Source organism: Pseudonaja textilis, chromosome 3 (genome assembly GCF_049901715.1).
Source record: "Pseudonaja textilis isolate UNSWEBS1 chromosome 3, rPseTex1.2, whole genome shotgun sequence".
Classification (NCBI taxonomy): domain Eukaryota; kingdom Metazoa; phylum Chordata; class Lepidosauria; order Squamata; family Elapidae; genus Pseudonaja; species Pseudonaja textilis.
Window position 1 is genome coordinate 195,078,363 of NC_141992.1, and position 23,397 is coordinate 195,101,759.

Here is a 23,397-nt window from a genome sequence, read left to right on the forward strand (position 1 = left end):
TGCTATAAAAAGTATTAAACCATGACAGGACATCACGGTGAAACATTCAAACATATAATGACATCCATTTATGTCTTGTCACATGCTATGTCAACCAAAGCTAATGATGAGAAAACAACAGAGAAAAGCAAAGAAAGAGGCAAAAAATCAACAGCAGATAAGCTTCAAACATTCTGAAAACTTTACATCAGCATAATGAAGAAAAAAAGAAACCAGAATTTTCAATCCGATCACACCACATCTAACGTATGAGATACTTTCTCAACTCGGGTCGTAAGAGTTTTCTAAATAATGCATCTTGCCAGTATTTACTGAGAATATAAATATTTCCTTTTTATAGGCAGACTTTCCTGCTTTAAAGAAGTGGTAGTAAGGACCTGGTTTAAAAAAACGTATTCGAACCCAACTGATTTAGCAACTATCGCCCATGCCCCAAGATTCCGTATCCAGAAGATGTTAGCGCTGCAACTCCAAAACTCTTAGCTGAAACCAACTAGATGGGTCCTTCTCAGTTTGGGTGTAGAGAGTCTCTGCCATTCTGATTAACGGTCTGGGAATTATCATTCTTAGGGCTGAAACTAGGTATCGTCGTCCATATGCCTGATATCTGTAGTGATACTTCCCTTTTCCTATGAACCTGAGATAGAATATCTAATGGAGAAAGTATATAAGAGGAAATGAGATTGTTTCAAAAGAGAGACCTCAGCCCAGGCGATGAGAGACGCAGGACTCAAAGCAATTCTATCTTAATCACACTAGGTAAGAATTGTGCATGACAACTGTTTTGACAGACTTTCAAGATTGATGGCTGCCTGTGTGAGGTTGGTGAATTTAAGAAACAAACGCTAGTAGAGTAAAGTAACAAGCTCTTGAAACTGTCTCTGCCAAAGGAAATCTCCAGCTCAACATATCCCAGGTGTAATTAAAGTAGCATTAATTTGGGCCTCTTTGTCATGTTTTTCCCCCTCCCCTTGGGCTAGTCTATCTCTTTTGCAATGGCTGTTCCTCCTGTGTTGCCTAGGCCTACGGCATGTTAGTCATGGTATCCTACAGTTGGAGAATGGATGGAGGAATGCCATCTTTGAAACAAGATTGCATGCCCGCTGAAGAATCAGGGTTGCAGCTTTGTGCTCCCCCTGATGCCGGACACTGATGCTGGACGATCGTGTAACACAATCATGGTAAGATGGGCGGCAAACAAATTTAATAAACCAACAAGCACACCTCAATGGCAAGAAAAACCTTCCAAGGGGTTCAACTAATAAGCGAATTTCATGCGTATTTAGAAGACAGACAACAGGGTTCGGTGACTCACTCGTTACTCACCTCCAGGTTGATTATTGCAATGCACTGTACACTCCAATTCAGAAATTGCAACTAGGCCAGAAGGCAACAACATAGATGGAAGATGATCCCTTTCAAAGATCCTCAAAAGGTCCATGTTCAAACAGCTTCACTGGTTATCTCCTGAGCCTTATATATACACTATCAGAATGTCATATGTAATCTTACTTGGTTAGGACCAAGTTACTTGCAAGACCTCCTACTTCCTATTGCTTACTCTGCAGTTTTAGGTCATGATCCATCATGGATACATTTGTCATTCAAATTAATTCTAATTTTTCTGCAGGAAGGCCCGTGTCGTGAAACACATTGTACTGAGACTGAAGAAAATGCCCCCTTTTTGACAGTTTAGGAGGTTCAAGATATTTGTCTACCCAGATCCTTTAGTATTATAAAGTCATTTTAGTTGAAATAGTATTTTTAACATATAATACTCATTATTTCATAATATTTTATTTTTCCTGCAATATTTTAAAGTTTGTTTAAATAGTGATTTTCTTTTTAACTCTATTTCTACAAGCCACTCTAGACTGTTATGAAACTGAGCGGCATGTAAATAGTCTAAAGTAATAAATAAAAGCCAAATCAAAATCCATCCCCTCTTGTTGCCAATTGGTCTCTACTGATCAAATGGAAATTTAAAGGTCCAGCCTACTTGTACTATACATCCATACCAAAGATTAGAAATCCTTCTCTGATTTAAATATATTGGGGTAGTGCTAGTCAAAGAAGAAAACGAGCAATTCTTCTACAAGAGATTAACTCCTAAAGAATGTAAACTGGTTTTCAAAAATTATCCTGTACGGATGAGTTGATAAATAAATGAGTTGATAAACCATGCATAGTTTTCATTCTTCATTTAGCCCTCGTGTACAATTTCATCTGTTAGACAAACACAGAACTGAAATGGAGAGAACAAAGAAAGTCTGTAGTGTAAAAATAATCAATGTCCCTGACTTTTCTGGAACTATCATACACAGATATATATATGTTATGTAAACTCTTCTATCTCATCTAGTCATAACATGACGCAACCCGGAGGCAGCAAGTTCACGCCTGCACAGAATCTGTCTGGTGATGTGGGAAACAAGCAGCTTAAAAATCTCCCTGCTTCTTTCCTAGAGAGATAAGTGCTGAATTCATTTGCTGATATGATTGTGTTATATAATGAGGAATAGCCTTGCTACCAACAAGTAAATATATAGCTAAATGGTTAAGCTGCCAAAGCTATGGACTTATGCCAAAACCTCAAAATGAATCAATTTTCAGCAGAAAAGCTGCAAAAGAAAAAAACACTTTCCTGATGAAAGCTGGGAAAAGAGAATGAGTTATATTAATGCTAAATTAATTATGAATTATTCATAGGTTGAAATTTTCCTTAACTCATTTTAATTGCTTTCCAAATGGTACAAAGCGAGCAATTATACAGATTTTATGTATATTTGGATAATTTGTTCTGACATAATCTGTGAATATGCTATCAGGCTGCAAATGCCTGTTAGGACACAATGCAGCAATGAACTTAAACAGAAGACTGGAATGATGACATTTCTAGAACCAACTAGCTCGTTTTTTCTGAACATCAGAGCAACATTCCTCATAAAGAAGATTTGATAAAGCAACTGTTATTCCATTCTGCTGTGAACTTGAGGCTAACCAATTGTGATCAGAGAGCGATCAGCTGACACAAATTCCCCTTCAAGAAAAGAGTTCTCTCCATTTCTGTCTGAATCTGTAAATCTTCCCTCAAAGCAAGTTTATTTTAGGGTTTTAAATTATTGATGCTGATTTATCATAGAAACAACTCGCCAAGTACTGCTTACAAAAACTGAAAAGCAAAACAAGAACAAACAAAGATGACTTCGTATCAACAAAACTGATTTTGGGTTGAAATTCCTGAATAGACCCGGAATGAAATAAATTGCCCCAACTGGCCTACAATTTTGTAATTGGTTTCTTTTTTCTAGACATCCACTATCTAGAATAGTTTTTTACTCCACAACTGCAACAAAAGCACTGAAATTTTGAAACTGCCAACAATTACAAAAGGAGAAACAGGCTTTAAAGTTGGAGACAATATTATGTATTCAAACTTTTCATTCCATTCATCCAAAGAAAGAGAAAAAAATGTGAATTTATTTATGTATAAATTTATTTATAAAATGTACTGGCTGCCCAATAGAGAGCATGAATGTAATTTTGGGTAGAGAAAAAGGACAAGGGAGAAAATTATCTTCCTGTGGTAGGAGGTAACAACACTGGGGTCTGCAGGATCTTTGCACTTTCATCAAAATGACAAAAGCTCTTTCCTTTCATGTTGTGTGTAACACCAGGAGGGGGAAACAGCTTGCACTGTATAATATGTAGGACACTGCTTCTGTCATTCTGCCCCCTCCCTTGGCAGGTACTATAACATTACATTACAAAATTTTAGGGCTGTTTGTTTTATTCTTTGCGAAATGTACTAAGGTTTGTAATTGAAAGCTCCAAGGCATTTTCCAGAAAGTAGTTTTAACGGTGAATTTATTGTTTCCTCCAAGGCTATTTTAGCATGTATGAATTCAGATCCATTTACTTAAGCTATTTTGATTCAGGAACTTTTATTTTTAATGTATAGTAAAATACTTCCTCTGGAGATATTTCTTAGTAAAGATGCACTTATCTGACATCATTAAGCTATTCAGCAATTTCTCAACAAGGCAGAATTTGTCTTTAAATGTCTTTACTTCATTTAGTCACATTTTCAAATCTACACATACACTTGCAATACAAGGCTTACATTCATATGTGGACCTGTGCCAACAAGCACATTAAAATATAATTCAAGTTCTAGCAAGAACCTACAATGGTAGAACTTGCTGTATTTGTTTTGGAGACCCCACAGTGGCCCTAAGCTAGAATAGAACAGAACAGAACAGTTCCAGTGGCGCTTCTGTCGAAGACAAACCAGAGACCGCAATAGTGTGGAGCTTTAATCCATGCTTACCCTGTGGAAGGGTCCCTATAGGACCGGATCCATGTGACCCACCTCTCTGAGGTGGGGCAAGAGGGGGAGACCACCATCTGGGCTGAGGGGAGCCGCATCTCCCCTCCCTGGCTAGGTATACTCCTCTGGAAGACAGGGAGAAGCAATTTTAATGGCTGCCCTGAAGATGGGAAGCTGCCAGGACCTAAGTGTGTGTTGGAGCAGTGAAGTGAGCGGCGTGTAACCAGATAAAAGAACTTGAACTTTTTTTGAAAACCGCGAAAAGCAGAAAGAAAGAGCCCTCATTTAAGAGTACGGCAGCGGCGAATGGAAAATAAGAGAAAAATACAAGATAAACGGAAATAAAAGAACTACAATGAAAGTAGAGATTAAATTTGGAACAATATACAGAATTTGGCATTAATTAGGCATTGGATAGAATGCTGGACTTGCCTGGAATGGATTATATTTTTTAAAAAAAATCAGTGGATAAAATTTAATGTTAATACAATTGAAAAGTGGGGAAAAAAAGAACTTTGAAAAGTGGAGGCGATACAGAGTGCCATATAATGGTTAAAGACATTATCTAATAAAATGAAATTCAATATAGAGAAAAGTAAAGTCCTATATTTAGGCAAGAAAAATCAAAAGTACACATATCGACTGGGTGAAACCAGGCTCAATAGCAGTAACTGTGAGAGGGATCTTGGAGTCTTAGTGGACAACCAGCTAAATATGAGCCAGCAGTGTGCAGCAGCCGCCAAAAAAGCTAATGCAATCCTAAGTTCTATTAACGGAGGGATACAGTCAAGATCAAGGGAAGTACTAATACCACTCTATAAAGCCTTAGTAAAACCACATCTAGAGTACTGCATCCAGTTTTGGTCACCACATTATAAAAAAGATGTTGAGACTCTAGAAAAAGTACAGAGAAGAGCAACCAGGATGATTAGGGGACTGGAGGCTAAAACATACAACGAACGGTTGTAGGAACCGGGCTTGGCTAGTCTAGTAAAGAGAAGGATCAGGGGAGACATGATAGCGGTCTTCCAATATTTGAGGGGCTGCCACAGAGAGGAGGAAGAGGTCAAGATATTTTCTAAAGCTCCTGTAGGCCAGACAAGGAATAATGAATGGAAACTGAACAAGGAGAGATTTAACCTGGAAACAAGGAGAAACTTTCTGACAGTGAGAACAATCAACCAATGGAACAGCTTGCCCTCGGAAGTTGTGGGAGCGCCATCACTTGAGGCTTTCAAGAAGAGATTGGACTGCCATTTGTCAGATGACCTACAAGCTCCTTTCCAACTGTGATTATCTGTATCTGTATAAGTATTGATTTTATATAATCAGTTCTATTTAGGCTAAAGGAAGTCCCATTTCAAATCTGACTTAAAAGAAAGCATAAAAACATGTTTAGGATTACTCTTTTTAACCTATTGGCTTCCTAATGTGCTAGACTTCAACACTCATCAACTACTACCAACATGGCCACAGTTATGCCTGGTTTGTAGTCATCCTGGCCATACTAGGAATTCTCTCCTATACAACATCATCAATGACAAGCACTGGGAATGTTTGATAGTTATTCAAAACTTTCACTCTCTCTCTCCCCCACCCCAATCAGCTCTAGCAACTATATGGATATGCCCTGTCAGTTTTCTTGGCAACATTTTTGTAAGTGGCTTCTTCTTATAACTGAGAGAGGGAAGGCTGGTCCAAAGTCAGCCATGGACTTCACACCTAAGATAGGATCATAGCTCAAAATCTGTGGTCCAATGTCTTTAAACCCTATAATAAACAAGTCCTCTAAATCTGCTAACATTATGGTTTGAGTTTTGGGTTTGAGTTTTAATAGGATCATTTTATTACATAAATAGTACTGTATTACATGGAAGTTACAGCTCTACAATAAAAAAAAAAACTCAAAAGTTAAATATTCCTCTGTTATATATTAAACTATAATTCTTAAGATTCTGCTATTGGGAGGGTAAGCACCTATTTTAAAATAAATAAAACATAATGCTTTTGATTTAGGATATTAAATGCACACTTAAGGTCTTCAGCAATAAACACTGAAAAGAATTAAATAGCAATGGGAAACAAAAAATTAAAATAGATTTGAAAACCATCTTTAAGCATTAATAATGAGTCAGTCCATTTTGTTTGATAATACAATATTCTGTAGCAAATCAGGCAAACTTTTAAGTAATTCTTTATATGATTTTTGAACTAGTTGGGTTAATGGTACAAGTATCCCACAGGTTTTGACCAATTGTGTTCCCTTTGATTTTATTATTTGGGGACATCTATTGCACCAATGCCTTGGATATGGTTCTTCAAACTGAAGTTAATATCTTACAGAGGGAATAAACATACATGAGTAATTTTAATTATATAATTTCTATTTCTTCCTCTAAAAGAATATGGCCTACACACATGAAATGAATCAAATATTTATAGAAATAGTATTATTGAGAATATGTAGGTAGAAATTCCTTCCCAGAGTTTTAATTACCAAAAGAGTCATCATTTTTCAGTATTTTTTTGACACAAATTCAGACATCCAATAGAAGTAAATTGCTATGCTGAAGATAAACTTCTTATAACATCCCAATAAATTTATTCTGTTTAGATGAACTGTCCAAAGGCAGTACAATTAAGAAGGTAGCAATTATCACCTTGAGTTACCAGTGATCATTTTTTGGCAAGGGAAAAAGTTCTTCTCAGAAACATTTACGAGACAATTAGACCACAAACATGTTCATACATTTCAACATCTGCTAATCAGTCACTCCAAATGTATATATATCCCCTTCCACTCAATAAAAAACAGCCTTAAGTTACCATATTGGTTAGATATAATGACGCGATTACAGATGATCGCTAACCAAATAGATAAATTTGTAAATTATTTTACAAGGTGAGAGATGTGAGAAATATTTTGCAAATAAAAAAAAATATGTTTAAGGAGATACAAGTTGATCTGTTTACAACTGTTTTGTTGTTAGCTTCTGGTGCTTCTTGTCCAGGCTATAACAAGTATATTTGGGTGGGGAAAAAGCCATGCATGGCAGTAGCTAAAACAAGATAGGGAAAAGACGACACTGCAATGATATTAAAGGGGGCGGGTGGGAGTTGAACTGATTAGACAAATGCTGTCGACATTCTAAACAATATTTTGAAAAGTATACTTCTAACAACAATTAGCAGACAGGAATAGACACATCAGTTGCTGTTACAAATATAGGCTACGGGGGGGGAAAAAAACAAGAATAAGTTAGCTCCTTACTTCCTCCCCAGTTCTGTTCTACAAGTATTAGACAGAACAGGAAAAGCACACCTTGTCTAAAATACTATTTTAAAAATGGGAGGAATAAAGGTTTCTTTATATGGCAATATCCAGCCACTACTTACACAGATAAGAGGGTTCATCCGTACCATGAATCTGGTATTCACGCACCATAAACCTAACAACTTAGTGTACAGTTTTGCAAGATTACAGTTTTAATTATTACAAAAATCAATTAAACATAGATGAAAGAAATGGTTCTGGGACTAAACGAGGAATGTGGGGAGCTTCAGATAAAGTCTTCTTTATGCTACTACTTCCCTGTTATTCAGCTTTCACTACAAGTTAGAAACCGGACATTTGAAAAACAAATGGAACTTTCATTTTCATCAGAAATTTCCCCACAATCAGCCTGTAATCTTTCTCACAAATTACTTGATCACCCCTCAGTCATCCAAGAAATATGAATACGTACCATTACTTGCACAATTTAGAAATCCAAGAACCTGCATTTCCCCTTGCAGAGGATTAAAGCCTCAAGTGAAAGAAGTGGCGCTTAATTCCCTTGTTGTAGCTATGTCTGCTGCTCTGGGCTCCTCCTGTCAACTCTCTAAATACCCAGGAGTTCTCAAATTTCACAGTAGGCAGAAATCAAAACACCCCCTTGCTTCAAAAACAATTTACGCACCTTTAATGATAAGAGGGAATAGGGCAAAACCAGTACAAGTTTAACTGTTATAGGGGCATGCTTCATTCTTTTATTTTAAAAACTGCTTATTCTTAGAAGATCCTTCAACCCATGCTAAAGAACACAACTTTGTAGAACTACTGAAACTGAAAATTTGCTAAATTCCCAATTTGTTAGGTAGAACATAGTTCAACCCTGAAAAGCCCTGGAGCAATTCCACCTCTAACACACCAACACACATATTTCTAGACACAGATCTACACTTTGAGGTTATAGTACTCATCCTCCTAATATTATTTAGCTTGTACTGTCTGGTCTGAACCAAATAATGTGTTATTGGATTTCTTATGCAAAACTAAGATATTAACAAATAACAAAAACCACAGAAATCCCAGTAAAACTAGAAGTGATTCTATTTGTATAGCTAGATCACTGATTTATCCTCTTAAACAATAGTGTACTAGTGTTTTAACATTTACAAAATCGAAAAGGAAGTTGAATATATACTCAAAAAATGTAGTTCATAAATTTTTCATACAGATTAAATTTAACCTGACATGATTTAAATATTTAAATCAAAGGTTCGGGCAGATGAATAATTAATTCAGTGGAAATGTAAATAGTTGTATTTTTGCAAAATATGAAACTTGATACTGCTCTAAATCACGCTCATCTTCTCTCCCAAACATTCACCAAGCATCACCTACGTTTTCAAGCTCACTTTGGATTTTTATATCTGGGATCTAAAGTACCAAGGACAAATCTCATTGTGCCTTTTGTCTGACAAGTGTCATCTCCGTGGTGGGGGGACGCATATCAGACCTGGGTTACACAGGGCTGCCATTTAGGCGGGTAGGGGAACCGGGTGGTCCGAACCACGTGGCCACAGCCCTGCTGCATTCCGTACCTGCTGGGCGTGGCTGCTGTGGCATCCTGCATTGCGTGGGGACCACGTTGGAGCCAGAGCTGCCGTGATTGGGAAGTCGGGGACGGGCCGGAAACAGCTCAGAGACACTCAGCATGGAACTGCCACCATCAGGAAAACAGGGACAGCCCTGCAACAGTTGAGATGCCTGGCCTAACCAGCTGAGAGATGGACTACAGCAGCTGATAGGTGGCGCTACAGCAGCTGAGAGGCAGCGCTATAGCAGCTGAGAGGCGGAGCTACAGCAGCTGAGAGGAGGAGCATGTGGTTTACAGCAGGAGATGGGCAGCGCACATCATCGGGATAGGTGGGACGCAGGGTTACACGGATAACCTTTAAAGGTGGAGGGGAGCACCAGGCAGATAGCCCTAACTATATTTGCTTCATGATGGTCAGTCAGTGCCACAAGTACTGCAACAAAGATAAACAAATTCCACAAAGGAACCGGTTTGTTGGTAGTTTATTCTCCATTCATGGTTAGTGGAACCTGACACCAACATCTTCAACTGTCTTCAATACATGCCAGTTGCCACCAAGCACCCAAATTTAGAACACGTGACCATGGGGATGCTGCAACAGTTGTAAGTGACTGGTCATAAATCATTTTTTTTTGGTGCCATTGTAACTTTCAATGGTCATTAAACAAATAGCTTCATTTCCAGCAATATTACAATTCTTCTTCAAGGACATTCTACTAATTTCTTTTGATACCTGTATTTTTCTCTCATTATTCTACTTCTTTCAACCGTGGCAGGTATGACTGTTTTTTCTAATCCATTATCCAAATGTCTAAGGACATTCTTAGTCATCCAGGTCAGGGTTGTCCCAAAGACGCTTTTTCAAGAAGGAACTGGACTTTTTGGTTTTTCTTTGAAGATGTTTTGCTTCTTATCCAAGAAGCTTCTTCAGCTTCTCAGTGCTGAACTATACTGGTATTTGTTGTCATTCAACTAAATTTTTCTAAGTTATCCACTGTTTTTTAATTTTTAACTAATCCTTTCGATTAATCTTCTCTTTGCTTCTCCAGCACACAATATGTCTAACCTCCTCTTCCTCTTTTACACTTCAGGTAAATAAAGAGAGAGATAAAGTTCTGATGTTTGCTCTTCTGGTGAGTTCTGAGTGACATTAATACATATTTTCAATTTTCATTTTTACTTTCTAAATGAGCTCATATGTTTTCTTCATTCCCCCAGCTAACAAAATATCATCTGCAAATCTCTAATTGTTAGTTTCAGTTTGATCTTCAGAATGCTTTTTAAAAGGCTGAAAGATTTGGGACCTCACATATCTTAGGAGACAGGCTGTTCCATAACATGGGAACTGCCACTGAGAAAGGTTGGCTCTGCTCCCAGCTAATGTGGAGTGAGGACCCTTGGCATCCCCTTCTCAAGAAGCTTACATTAACAAGAACGGAATATGGTTGGGAGATATGGTCCTACAAATATACAGAAGAAAAAATGTAGGTTTCATAGGTTAACACCAGTACTTTGAACTGGATCTAGAAACCTATAAATAATCAATGCCACTTCTGAAAAGCAATGAATTAAGCATGGCTGAGGGGAGACTTCAAATGCTCCAGATCATTAAGATTTGCATATCCCCACCTGTTTCCTATCTCCAAAACTTTCAAATTTTTCACCTCTTGTTTTTTACAGCACTTTGGATTCAAAGGCAAAAGCTGCTTTGGAGAATGCAGGGAGACAAAGTGGCAGCTGAATGCCATTCCTTATAGTAACTGTGCCATTTCCCAAGGTAGCATAGTGTCCTCCATAGCTATCAAGCAATCCTAGGACAATATACTTAGCTACTTACTGCAGAATAACATACTTAGTTGCAAAGCTACTAATTTGATTTCAAAGACTATCATTGTCAGAGATGTCTATGGAGATTATCCATCATCCAGGTCATGCTTGTCCCAAAGGTGCGTTTTCAAGAAGCAACTGGACTTTCTGATTTTTTTCTTTGAAGACATTTCTCTTCTCATCCAAGAAGTTTCTTCAGCTCTCATGATTAGGGTTATTTGAATTATTTCTTATACCACTCCATGCCTTATACTTCTAGAATGAGTTTCTCTCCAAACTTCGAATGTCCTCCATCCCACTGGTATTTCATCCTTGCCTTTGGCAAGGATGGCTGATGCTCCCCAGAGTTGCTGGGAATCAGGCAGCAAAGAAATAAAAATAAGTTTCTTCAACGTTTAACAAACTGACAGCTTCTGTTTGACAAGTTATTTTATCTTATCTGAAAGTTCACCCTCACCTAAAGGCCAGATAGACCACAATATGTCAAAGCCAGACTTTAAAACTGTCTAAACTTGCTGCCAACAGAAGTGCATAGAGTCATGGCTATGGTTTTCCCAGTTGCAATGTACAGCTGTGAAAGTTGAACCGTAAGGAAGGCCGAGGGCCAAAGAATAGAGACCTTTGAACTCTGGTGCTAAAGAAGACTCCTGTGAGTCCCTTGAACTGCAAGGTGATCCAACCGGTCAATCCTAGAGGAGATCAACCCTGACTGCTCTTTAGAAGGCCAGATCCTGAAGATGAAACTCAAAGACTTAGTCCACCTAATGAGAAGGAAAGACTCCCTGGAGAAGAACCTAAAGCTGGGAACAGGGTAAAAGAAGAAGGGGATGGCAGAGAATGAGGGGACTGGATGGAGTCATAAAAGCAGTAGGCATGAGCTTAAATGGACTTCAGAGGATGGTAGAAGACAGGAAAGCCTGGGGGAACATTGTCCAGGGGGTCGCGATGGGTCGGACACGACTCTGTGACAAACAACAAAAACAAACTTGCTTTGTGGGGAACTGACTTAATATCAAACATTCCTCTAGGATTTCCCAGTTTTGATGATTTCCTTCCCATGATGAAGCCAGAAGGAAATGCTCAGCGGCAATTCTTAAGCAGCATTATAAAAATTTCTATGCAGAAAAGCTGGTAAGCATCTTATTTACAGGAGGATGAATTATTTTCCCCCTACTCCTTTGTTGAGTGGATGTAGCTAAAATGTTTGTAATACTAGTCAGAGGGGAATTTAAATCCTGTTATCAGTACCAGTATCTGCAAAGCTAAATCCAGGCTCTTAAAAGCACCGTCCTTATTCCGTGTCTCATGCTATTTGGGTGAATATCTCTCAATTCTTATCAAATCAGAGCTTTTAACATTTCAATGGAACACTTGAGCAGAGCCTACCTCGGGGATTCCCAGCAAGCAATAGTCATAAAAATGTAAATGTAAGTCCAAATACATGCTCTATCCAAATATAAACAGCCTAAAGCAGAAGTATCCAATCTTGGCAACTTTAAGGCTTGTGGACCATGCTGGCTGCAGAATTCTGGGAATTGAAATCCACAGGTTTTTAAGTTGCCAGGGTTGGATACAGGGGTGGGATTCAAATTTCTTAACAACTGGTTCTGTGGGCGTGGCCTAATTTGTGGGTGTGGCTTGGTGGTCATGTGACTGGCTGGGCATGGCTTGTATGTAAATATTATAAATATGTATGTAAATATTGATTTTTTTATCAAAAAAAGCAACTTTTACCCAAAAGCAGGCAAAGCAGGCAGGCAGATTGAGTTGCTCACAGAATCACAGACTAACTTATCTGCAATCAGCTACCTGAGTCTGCAATGAAAAGCTTCAGTCCTAAGGAAGGTTCGGCTCTGCTTTTAGATTAGCTAGAAAGCAAGAAATCTAAGGATTTCCTGCTTTCTATCTAATCTAAATCTCCCGGCAGAGCAGAACAGCTGATGGTCACGGAGGAAAATCTATGCTGTCATTAACAGTTGGATACAACTTGATGGCACATAATCAATTAACACCATATAATCTTTTGAAAACAGAAAGGTATATCAATAAAGGAGAAACGCCTATGCAAATATCAAGATTTAGGAACTTCAGAAACTGTAAGAAAAGCAAACATTATTCAAAGGCCAGACTTATTCTAACATTCATACAATACTGCACTCTTATATATAAGATCAAAATGCAAGATCAAGAATTTAATTTAATTGCAAATAGCAACAGCACTTAGATTTATACACCGCTTCAGTGCTTTACAGCCCACTCTAAGCGGTTTACAGAGTCAGCCTCTCACCCCCAGACAATCTGGGTCCTCATTTTACCCACCTCAGAAGGATGGAAGGCTGAGTCAACCTTGAGCCTGGTGAGACTCAAACTGCCCAACTGCTGGCAACTGGCAGACAACACAATTAGTCTGCAGTACTGCATTCTAACCATTGTACCATCACAGCTCTTATATAGTAAATATTAGCTGCATCTATGCATCTATGTTGATATTCATGATTTAAAACAGTGGCCCCCAACCTTTTGGGCACCAGGGACCGGTTCCGTGGAGAGAGATTTTTCCGTGAACCGGGGGGGTGGTGGTTCTGTGTGTTGTTTGCATCCTGTGGATGGGGCTTTGCTTGCTCACATGGCCGTTTCTGGACCGGGGGTTGAAGAGCCTGTTTTAAAATACTCACCATGCTGTTTTTTGTTTGCTTTTCTGCATTTTACCAGTGTAGCCATGAATAGAATCCAGAGTGTGACTTCTGTCACTAAGCTTGAGAAAAGGACTGCTGTACTTCACTCTGCAAGTTATTTATCCAAAGTAAACTGCTGTGCATGAGAACACAAAGAAGGCCAAATAAAGCATATTGCTAAAAGCCTTCCTGACTTGTTTTCCAGGCTTTTCAACAATAATCTCAAATGAAACAAATTTCTATAAGCAGGGTTAAATACAACTGACAGAGATGAAAAAAAAAAACATTTTTTCAATAGAAATTAAGTTTCTGGCTCGTTGTTTTCTGACTTTCTCATAAATTGAAAATATAATTCAGCAGTTCTCCAATTGCAGAAAATGACAAGCCAATGAGTCACAACTGCTTTTTGGGTGGGTCAGCAAGCTGCCATAAATTGAATCTGGGCATATTTCATCACTTTACAGTAAGAGCTGAGTCCCAAACCCACAATTTATCAAAAATGAAAGGAAGCTCCTCCCCTCTCACACACAAAAACAAGAATGCACCAGAGTAAAACCATATCCAGAATCACTTTCTATACAGTTCCTCATCTGGTGTCACTTTAGCAGCCAAGTGCAAAATATGCAGAGTAACTTTTCTTAGAAAACCAATCCAAAAGAAATGATCTAGAGCAAGCGGTCCTGAATCTTTTTGGCACCAGGGACCGGTTCCATGGAGAGAGATTTTTCCGTGGACCAGAGGAGTGTGGCTTTGCATGCTGCCCGCATATGGTAGAAGGGCTTGTTTGTGTGGCTTGGTCGCTAGCATGCCGCAGACCCCATGGACCAGGGGTTAGGGACCCCGATCGAAAGCTCATTCTAATAAATATTTTACAAAATGCCACAAATCATCACCTTCATACTTAATACAATAAATACACTTCCGAAAGTTTACTTCAGCCAATGAAAGATGCTTTACCTTAACAATTTCATAAATAATTTGCCATCATCTTTTTCACGGTGAGGGTGACTGGCCCAAAATCTCCCAGTTGGCTTCCATGTCTAAAGCAGGACTAGAAGTTGGATTTCCCACACAATCCAGCACTAGACTAAACTAAGTCTCTGATACTACCCAGCTGGAGATGCCACTGAAATCTGCTGGTTTCTGGAGTTTGGCTAAATTAGAACCACCTCGGCTGAACTTAAGTAAGCTAAAGTGCTTGCTCATCAGTTCACTTCCAAATGTTGGAACTTATTAACCCTCTTGCACTTATTAAGTATTAAAATTCATTTGTCTTCCTCACATCATCAAAAAAGAAGGATGACGTCTGGAGAAGCTGAGATAGTTAACTATCACAGCAATATTTAAGAAGCTATCTTTAAAAAAAACAGTAAGACAATTGAGCTTATCCCATTCCTCTTCCTGATTTTATTTTACAATTCCGCAGTCTTGTTATATCCCCATTCTAAGCAACTTGTGGATTTCACCCACAAATCTTCTCAACAACCAGACAAGAAAATGCTTTCTTGCACCATAGGCAGGCAATCAAACACCTCTTAAAGGAACAGCATGACCTAGCAAAGGTCCCATCCAAAAAAAAATAAGTAGATGCATGCAGATGAGAGCCAAAATTGCAGAAGGGGGTGAAAGTTATTACTGTTACACTACCCTTACTCAAATGTATGCTAGTTTATACAATATAATCTGTCCATGTTTACATGCCAGCAAGCAGGAAAAACGAAACAGAATACCTACTTTAAAAAGATTTTCTGGCTCTCAGCAGGAGGTCTGTCCCAATAAACAGATGTTTCTTTTAATCTGTAATAATAATTGGAAATAATCAGGAATTTTCTTTAACACAGTTCAGTATAGAGGTAGACTTTGTTTATCAACCACAATTGGAACCAGAAACTGGATCATTAAGTAAAAGTATGATTGTGCTTACTATCCTACTTCAACTTTCCTTGGCTTTACAGGTTTGCAAAAGTCATAAATATGAAGATGGGTTGCAAAGCTACTTTTCGTTACTGTCATAACTGTGAACAGTCGCTAAATGAAATAGTTACTAAACAAGGGTTACCTGTACACACACACGCACACACTAAAGCCCAAACCTACAAAGAAGAACGTACTAATAATTTGACTTGGTCTCTTCAGACGTCATCCTTAGTGAACCATGCAAACCAGCGTCTGCATTACTGACATCTGAAATTTCCGACGTTGAGAGCTTTTTAACAAACTGCATCCATTTGGTTTGGTGGCAGCAGCGCCTCAGATAGAAGGCCCGTACAGAGAGTGGTGAGGACAGCAGAGAGGATTATAGGAAGTTTGCTTCCCGTTATTCAGGATGCTGCTTACAAGCGCTATGTGCTTAGAGCTCGAAGCATTGTTACGAGACCCCACACACCCACTTTACAGTCTGTTTCTGTTGCTCCACTTTGGGAGGAGGTTTTGAAGTACAGTATTTCTAGCAGGACTACCAGATTATGTAACATCTTTGTTCTCTGTGCCATCCGTCTGGTAAACTCGCAGGATTCTTTTTTTCCCATCATGTATAGGTATACATTCGAGCTAGACTGTGATGTTTCTCTGTGTCATATGTGTTTGTGTATATAGATATATGTATAATGGTTATCTTTTGAGAGCTGAATGCAATGAAATTTAATTTTAATGTACACTGTAAAGTACAGTTAAAGTGACAATAATTTTTTTATTCTATTCTATTCCTTTTTTGAAAAAAATAAACTTTATTCAGTTTTTTCCAACAGTTTAAAAACTTAAAAACAATTACAACATTGAAAACATCATTAACATTTCTTAACCATATTCCTATACTTAATTTTCTATTATATTACGATTATTCCATTCTATTTCTATTCCACTTTAAAAGTTTTCAAATGAGCAATTTACAACTACTGAAAATGGAAGGTACAATAAGGTTTTGTACAAAAATTAAAGTAAAGCAATCTGGCACCTTAAATGTATTTTTGCACCTTCTTGGAATTAACATACTACACTACATCAGCAGTAACAACAAACATTCTTATCCGTGCAAGAGCTCTCTCTCTCTCTCTCTCTCTCTCTCCCTCTCTCTCTCTCTCTCTCTATAGTTTGCCAAAGATCATCTCTCTCAAGAATATTTGTTCCCATTTCTATGCTAGTTATTTGAAGTCAGGATTTCTCCCACCAAATTCTCTTTTTTAAGGAAAAATGGTTTAAAAGAGATCAAAACTAATGACAGCCTGTAATTGTTACATCTTTTAAGTACCAGTTTATTATTAGGTTATCATTCAAACCTAATCTTTTCCATGCTAACATCGTAAGCACAGTGTGAGAGAACCACAATCCCAAAAGCAGAAAGAATAGCCATGAAAAAAAAAAATTGATTTCATTTACAACTTAATTTAAAATTCAGTATAGTTAAACTCTTCTTCCCCATCCATATGTTAAAGGCATTTTCTCTGCTATGTTTAAAGTTTCAATTAACAATTTCTGGAAGCTTCTAAGGGCCACACCCAAGAGTTTTGAAGATGCTTCTAACTGTAGCTCCCCAGGCTTTCTTCAGATTAGAGTTTCCTATCAAGTCATGGGATGTGTCTAAGCCCTAAAAAGAACTCAGACTAAATTAAAAGGACTTTATTCGCTTTGAACTAAAGCATCAAATCATGAGAAATGACCACGCATTCCTTATGCACAAGGCTGGTTTTCCTGCTCTTTCCTTCCAAAACAGCCCCTGCCACAATATTGTTCTCTACCCCTCTTTCATATTTCTTATTTTCAAAGCAAAATATTTTGAGATTATGCCTCCCTTATGCCAGACCATTAATCTGTAAAGTCACTCTTTACCATATTAGATCTAAGCTATTTTATTGAATACCTAGAAATATCTACCAAACCAAATTTATCAGGTTTCTTACCATCCCTGATGGTTACATTTCCATACTTTGGCGCTGTAAATTCTTGAATGGATCTTGGGTAAGTGAGTGAATATACAATGCAATCTGGTTCACCTACTCGACTCCCCCTCCACCTAAAATGTATTAATAACGTACAAGCCATCTCAGATACTAGTTTTTAGACCAAGCTCTTTTCACAGTTCATGTCACAGACGCACTACCACAGTTCAAATAATCAAGAGCAATTTTTTCCACATTTATTTAGTCAAACCTACAAATTAACCAAATGTGATATATATTTCATTCATTTATTTTCCAACTTGACCTGCAGTATGCTACTATCATTTCTCAAATTAGACACTCAGCAAACATTGGCATACACAATGTGCCAAATGCAAAAAAAAAAAAAAAGCCAATATTTAACTGCCCATTGAAGAAACCTCAGGAGTTTCCAATGACAGGATGGCTAGACACTTAGATGAGAAGTAAAGGGAAGACATTTGGCATGACTAAGATTTTACAGTTCTGTCAGTTCAATCTAAAATGATTAGGCCCCACCTGGTCTGACTTCTTTAGATGACTTTCACATATATAGACTTAGGAACACGAGATGGAGTAAAAGCAGCCAGCCTTGTGCTAACAAGCACCTTTTGAACAAAAGTGACAATAACGGAAATAGTTTTTTGCATCTTATGATGCAAAAGAGGTGCAATTTGCATCACAAGAACACAACTTTATTTCCCCTGTTTCAATCATTTGGACGAGGTGCTTGGTCATGTTCAGCCAACCCACTGTGGTTAACTAATGTTCCCCACTGTTCTCCGCGTTCGGTAGAAAAAAGATTCTCAGCTGCATCTAGAGAAGTACAGATTCCTCCCTACTACAAATGATCTGTCTAGGCCAGGAGTCTTCAAACTTGGCAGCTTTAAGACTTATGGACTTCAACTCCCAGAATTCCTCCTCCAGTCATGTTAGCTCAGGAGTTCTGGGAGTTGAAGTTCACAATCCTAAACGTGCTAAATTTGAAGACCCTTGGTCTAGGCTCATTAAAGGAAATTACATGTAATCCTTGACTTATAACAGTTCATTAAGTGACCAATCAAAGTTACATCTCTGAAAAAAGGGACTTGTGACCATTTTTCACATGACCTTTGCAGTATCCCCATGGTCACGTAATCAAAATTTGAATGCTTGGCAACTGACTCATATTTATGACAGTTCCAGTGTCCTGGAGTCATGTGAAAACCCTTTGTGACCATCTGACAAGCAAAGTCAGTGGAGAAGCCAGATTCACTTAACAAACTACTAACTCAACAACTGCAGTGATTCACTTAACAACTGTGGCACAAAAGGTCATAAAATGGAGCAAAATTCGCTTAACCAATGTTTTACTTAGCAACAAAAATTGGGGGCACAATTGTGGTCGTAAGTCAAGCACTACTCATAATGCAACTCTGAAAAAACAAAATGATAATCAAAGAATTAAATAATTCTAGGATGCATGTTCCCTGATGAATTCAGTTAATGAACTCACATTTCCAAGATGTGAACGTTAGGTAGAACTATTAATCAATGTTTTCCAGTTACAGTTCTTGTATTTCGACAACACCTCCAATCCACCCAGGACCTGACTGCTAACCATCATGATGGCCTTTCAGAAGTCAGTAAAAAAGTTGCAGAGTATTTTCTTTTCTTACATATTCTGATTTGTGGTTTTTCCATTTAATTCTATTTTTACTGTTCTCATTGTAGTAAACTGCTGCGAGTTCTTGCAAAAAAAAAAAAAAGCAATATAAATAAATAATTAAATATCCCCTTTCAAGGTTTTTTAGATCCGGTTCAATCAATATTTGGACCACGTTTTGGGTCGCCCTGTTGAATTATCTTTCCCAGGAAAAGGATACAACCCAGTCAGATTCTCCTGAACTTCTCTGGCTTTTGAGAACATCAGACACGGCTTCCTTCCATGTTAGTTAAACTGGATCTAGAATATTGTGTCAAGAGGAGAGCAAGCAAGACAATAAGACGCCTTGAAGAAAACCTGATGAAGAATAGTTGAAGGAACTGGTTAGGTTTAATCTGGAAAAAAAAGGATGGCTGCAGGGAAATAGATGGGGTTGGCGGGGCCAGTCAGAGGTGGTATTTGCTCGTTCTCTAAACTACTCAAAATTTCCACTACCGGTTCTCCAGGACTGGTCGGAACCTGCTGAATACCACTTCCGTCTAGAATGTGTGTAATAGGCTGTTTTATGCATAATATTTATGTGGACTAGTGTGGGTCCACAAATCAGGGGTTGGAGACCCCTGAACTAAACCACCAACTCAAATTGGATCCTGAAACTTTATCCCCGGTACATGTATATTTGCCTTCACTCGTTTACAAACTCGTACCGAAAATTTGGACAAATAAAAATGGACTTTAAATTATAAGAAAGAAGGTCCTGTTTCCTGTGAAATGGTACAGTGACAGAACAGACTGTTTCAGAAAGAAGGTAGCTTCGTTTTTGCTTAAAATGTTTAAACCAAGAGTGAATGTCCTTCTCTTGGGGATGCAGAAGAAGTGGATCACTACAGTAGCAACAGGCTAGAGTAAGGCTGTCCAACCTTGACAATTTTAAGGCATTGCTGGCTGAGGAATTCTGGGAGTTGAAGTCCACAGTTCTTAAAAGTTGCCAAGGTGGGACAACCCTGGGCTACAGAGTTTCCAAAATTCCTTACTAGAGTTGAACTCTACAATTCTAGGATGCTTCCTCCTGCCTCTGGTACTTTAGATCACTACTAGACAGCTGACATGCTGAATAATGCCTGGCTACAAAAGCAGACGAGATGAAAGCCAAGAAACCGAAGCTTAATCCAGGCAAAACAGAGTTGTTAGTGGAGGGTTTACCTGCCCAGATGATGATAGTTAAATGAGATTAGCAGAACATTCCATGAACAAGCTGTTCTGTCCCCCAGAATGGCTAGTTTCAAGTAGTCTGTATCCAAGTCAAAACAAGCAAGCTGCAAGGAGTGTTTTATTTCACCCAAATGTGGATGCATTTCAGAAATATTTCTGAATTTGGGTGGTTTTGGTTTGGTTTGGTTTGGTTTCTGCAACTGCGATTGGAGGTTTTCATGTGTCTTGCAACTGGAGAATTATTCACACTCTCCTGTCTAGACCAGTACAGCAGGTGGAATCGTTCTTGTTCATAATGCTACTGCATTAATCTTGGAGGACAGGGATCACAGTGGAGTTACAGAGCCAACCAAGAGGATTTAAGGAGCACTTGACACAGAGGCAGCGTTTCTGACTCTGCCTTTGGAGGAAGATTGACTGAAGAGTAAACCATACATTACTGAAAGGAACAGCTGGACTCAAAGCTGGACTAGTAATTCTGCTGGACTGAGGGTGACTGGTACTAAGTATTGGGGTGCTTATCTGCCCCGATGTGTCCTCCACAGATCCAAGCCCATTTGCTTTAGTTTATTTTTGGTTTAGACTGAGTTTTCCCTTAGCGTAGTATGGTGACTGGTTGAATTCACTGGATAAAGAGAGAGAAATTCCTTGACTCCCATTCCCTTGCACTTTTTACGTTAAAAGGACATTCCATCCCTCCCCTCCAAATATTTGCGAGAATCATTCCAATTAATTTCTAGTCTGCTGGCTCTCCGTAGCACTTCTAGACACACAATTTATATTCATTTATATAATTTAATCTAGGCACAGTCCAACTTCCAAACCAAATCTGGGCAGCTCATCATGTAATAAATAACAAAAATACAATACAAAACAAGATGGAATCTGGTCACTCAGGGCAAAAACATATCCAACGAGCCTCTCCCATCCACCTAAACTAAACCAAGGCTTGGGAATTAACTAAGGTTTAAAAGAGCTTTGAAGAACCTGTATTCTCTCTCAAAACAAGATCTGAAATTAAAATCCTCCCCACCCACCCCCATCCTCCAAAGTATTATAGCTCAAAGAGTTAGATTGTCAGAGAGAAAAAGTAACATTAGAGCATGGGTGTCAATCGCCGTGTCACGTTGCCGTCATGTGACATTTTGCAACGTTTTCCCCATTCGTGGAACTGGGGTGGGCGTGGCCTGCGCACAGGCCGCCAGTTTGACAGCCCTACATTAAGGTTTGCTGGTGAAGGCAGGTAAAGGTAACTACTGTTAAATAACTGATTTTTAGTATCGTGTTAATTTCTCCTGAGACAACAGGTATCACCAGTTGTACACATAAGGTATGGCCATGAAAATATTCTGGTCAGCAACATACCAGACAGGAAAAAAAAAGATGAATATCCTTCCATACTTGTTGCACATTACCTGAATCCAAGTAAATAGAAGCCAAGTAAATCCAAGTAAATAGAAGCCAAGTAAATCCTTTTTTTCTGGTAACAAAATTATCAAAATCAAACATTTATTGTCAATACACAACATGTATACAGTGAATTGAAATTCTTATGAAACAATTCTTATGAAGTAGTAGTTAGTCCTGATCAGATTAAGATGTGTGACCTTGAAAAGAAAAGGAGAAAGAATCCTGTTGGCAACATCAATGATACACAACTGTACATGTGCATGCAAGACTGTGCTTAAATTCACGCAAAAACGTTCAGTTGGCTTGCTTCTTCTTAACCACTTAATCTCATGCATTATCTGGATGTCTTTGGTTCCTGCGGAAACAGGGATTCAATATACCAGTTACATATAAAACAAGCATCTTCCTCTTTTAAAAAAAGGCATTTGAAAACGCCATAATTTATTGAATGGAACAGAAGGCCATGTGCAGCATGACCATGAATTATCTAAACTCAGCAAGTCATCATCAACACAATCCAATTATCTTTTCTAAAATTCTATGCTTTGATTTGCTCTTTTGCAATTTTTGACCTTGTTACCATTCTTTCCTAATCACACTCTGTGTAATCTGTTGTGTCCTTTTATTTGTGGATATTTTAGAATGCAGGAGCCTGCTATATTTTGGGGGACTGGAGGGTACAGGTGCACACTCTATCTCTTGAGTTTGTGTACTGTTGATGCAGTGATATTTTGCTGCAAAGGAAAGTTTGAACTGGCCGTTTTGATCTGCTTGCTGCTATTATTCTTCCATCTTTTAGCCCTTTAAATGTAAAAAAGGAAAGGATGTTTTTAAAACAAGGATCCATGTATAATAAAAATAAACTACAATTCTTTCATTTGTTTTTAGCAATTAACCGGGGGAAAGAAACAAATAATCTGCAGGTGAATATTTTTAAATATTGGAAATGGTAGAGACAGCCCTCATACTGTCCAAAGTCATGTTCAAGCATGGATACCAAAGATTTTGATAGTGTTGTTTCTTTTAAAATATTTTTAAAAAGCCTTTAATGTACCAATGACAATTAAATTAATATTTTCTGTCAGAACAGCCTTCTGACCTGAAGGATATAATTAACTGAGTTAATTAACACAGAAAGCTTCATACTCTTTACAGTTAAAATATTTGTACACTCAAGGCAAATGGCTCAAGGAAGACTATAGCTAAGGCTACCAAATCTGGGCCACCAAAATACAAATAAACTTTAGTTTGCAGCAAAGAGTATTTTCTATGTCTTCTGCAAATGGTATACAAATAATGTAATATTTACTACCGACATCGAACAATAGAATAGTCAAAGTCCTTTATAACCTAATTCCTCAACAATCCCAACATTATCTACAGAGAATACAACTTGAACAGCTTTAATAGCTAGAATACTTTCCCACACTCCAGGAACAAAAGTAAAAAGTAACAAAGTAGCTTGTCCAAATTTGGGGGGGTGATTAATACCGTGTTTCTCCAACAATACGGCCTCCACCAA

At 38.2% G+C, this 23,397-nt stretch overlaps 1 protein-coding gene across 15 annotated transcripts in view; it reads right to left on the minus strand.

Annotated features, from left to right (window-relative positions):
• Positions 1-23,397, minus strand: part of PTK2 (protein tyrosine kinase 2) — a 210,428-nt gene that overhangs the window by 173,068 nt on the left and 13,963 nt on the right. For 8 of the 15 annotated variants that reach the window (XM_087931786.1, XM_087931783.1, XM_087931779.1 and 5 more), the window contains exon 2: positions 15,429-15,491. The exons of 4 other annotated variants lie outside the window; for them this stretch is intronic. Coding sequence is in view for 3 of the 11 variants with exons in the window: in XM_087931778.1 (XP_087787904.1) it covers positions 8,077-8,113 (37 nt within the window). In the remaining 8 variants the exon portion in view is untranslated. Of the gene's footprint in view, positions 1-8,076; positions 8,211-15,428; positions 15,492-23,397 lie in introns of those variants that run through there. 3 more of the 15 variants (XM_087931778.1, XM_087931781.1, XM_087931767.1) reach the window with 3 other exon arrangements.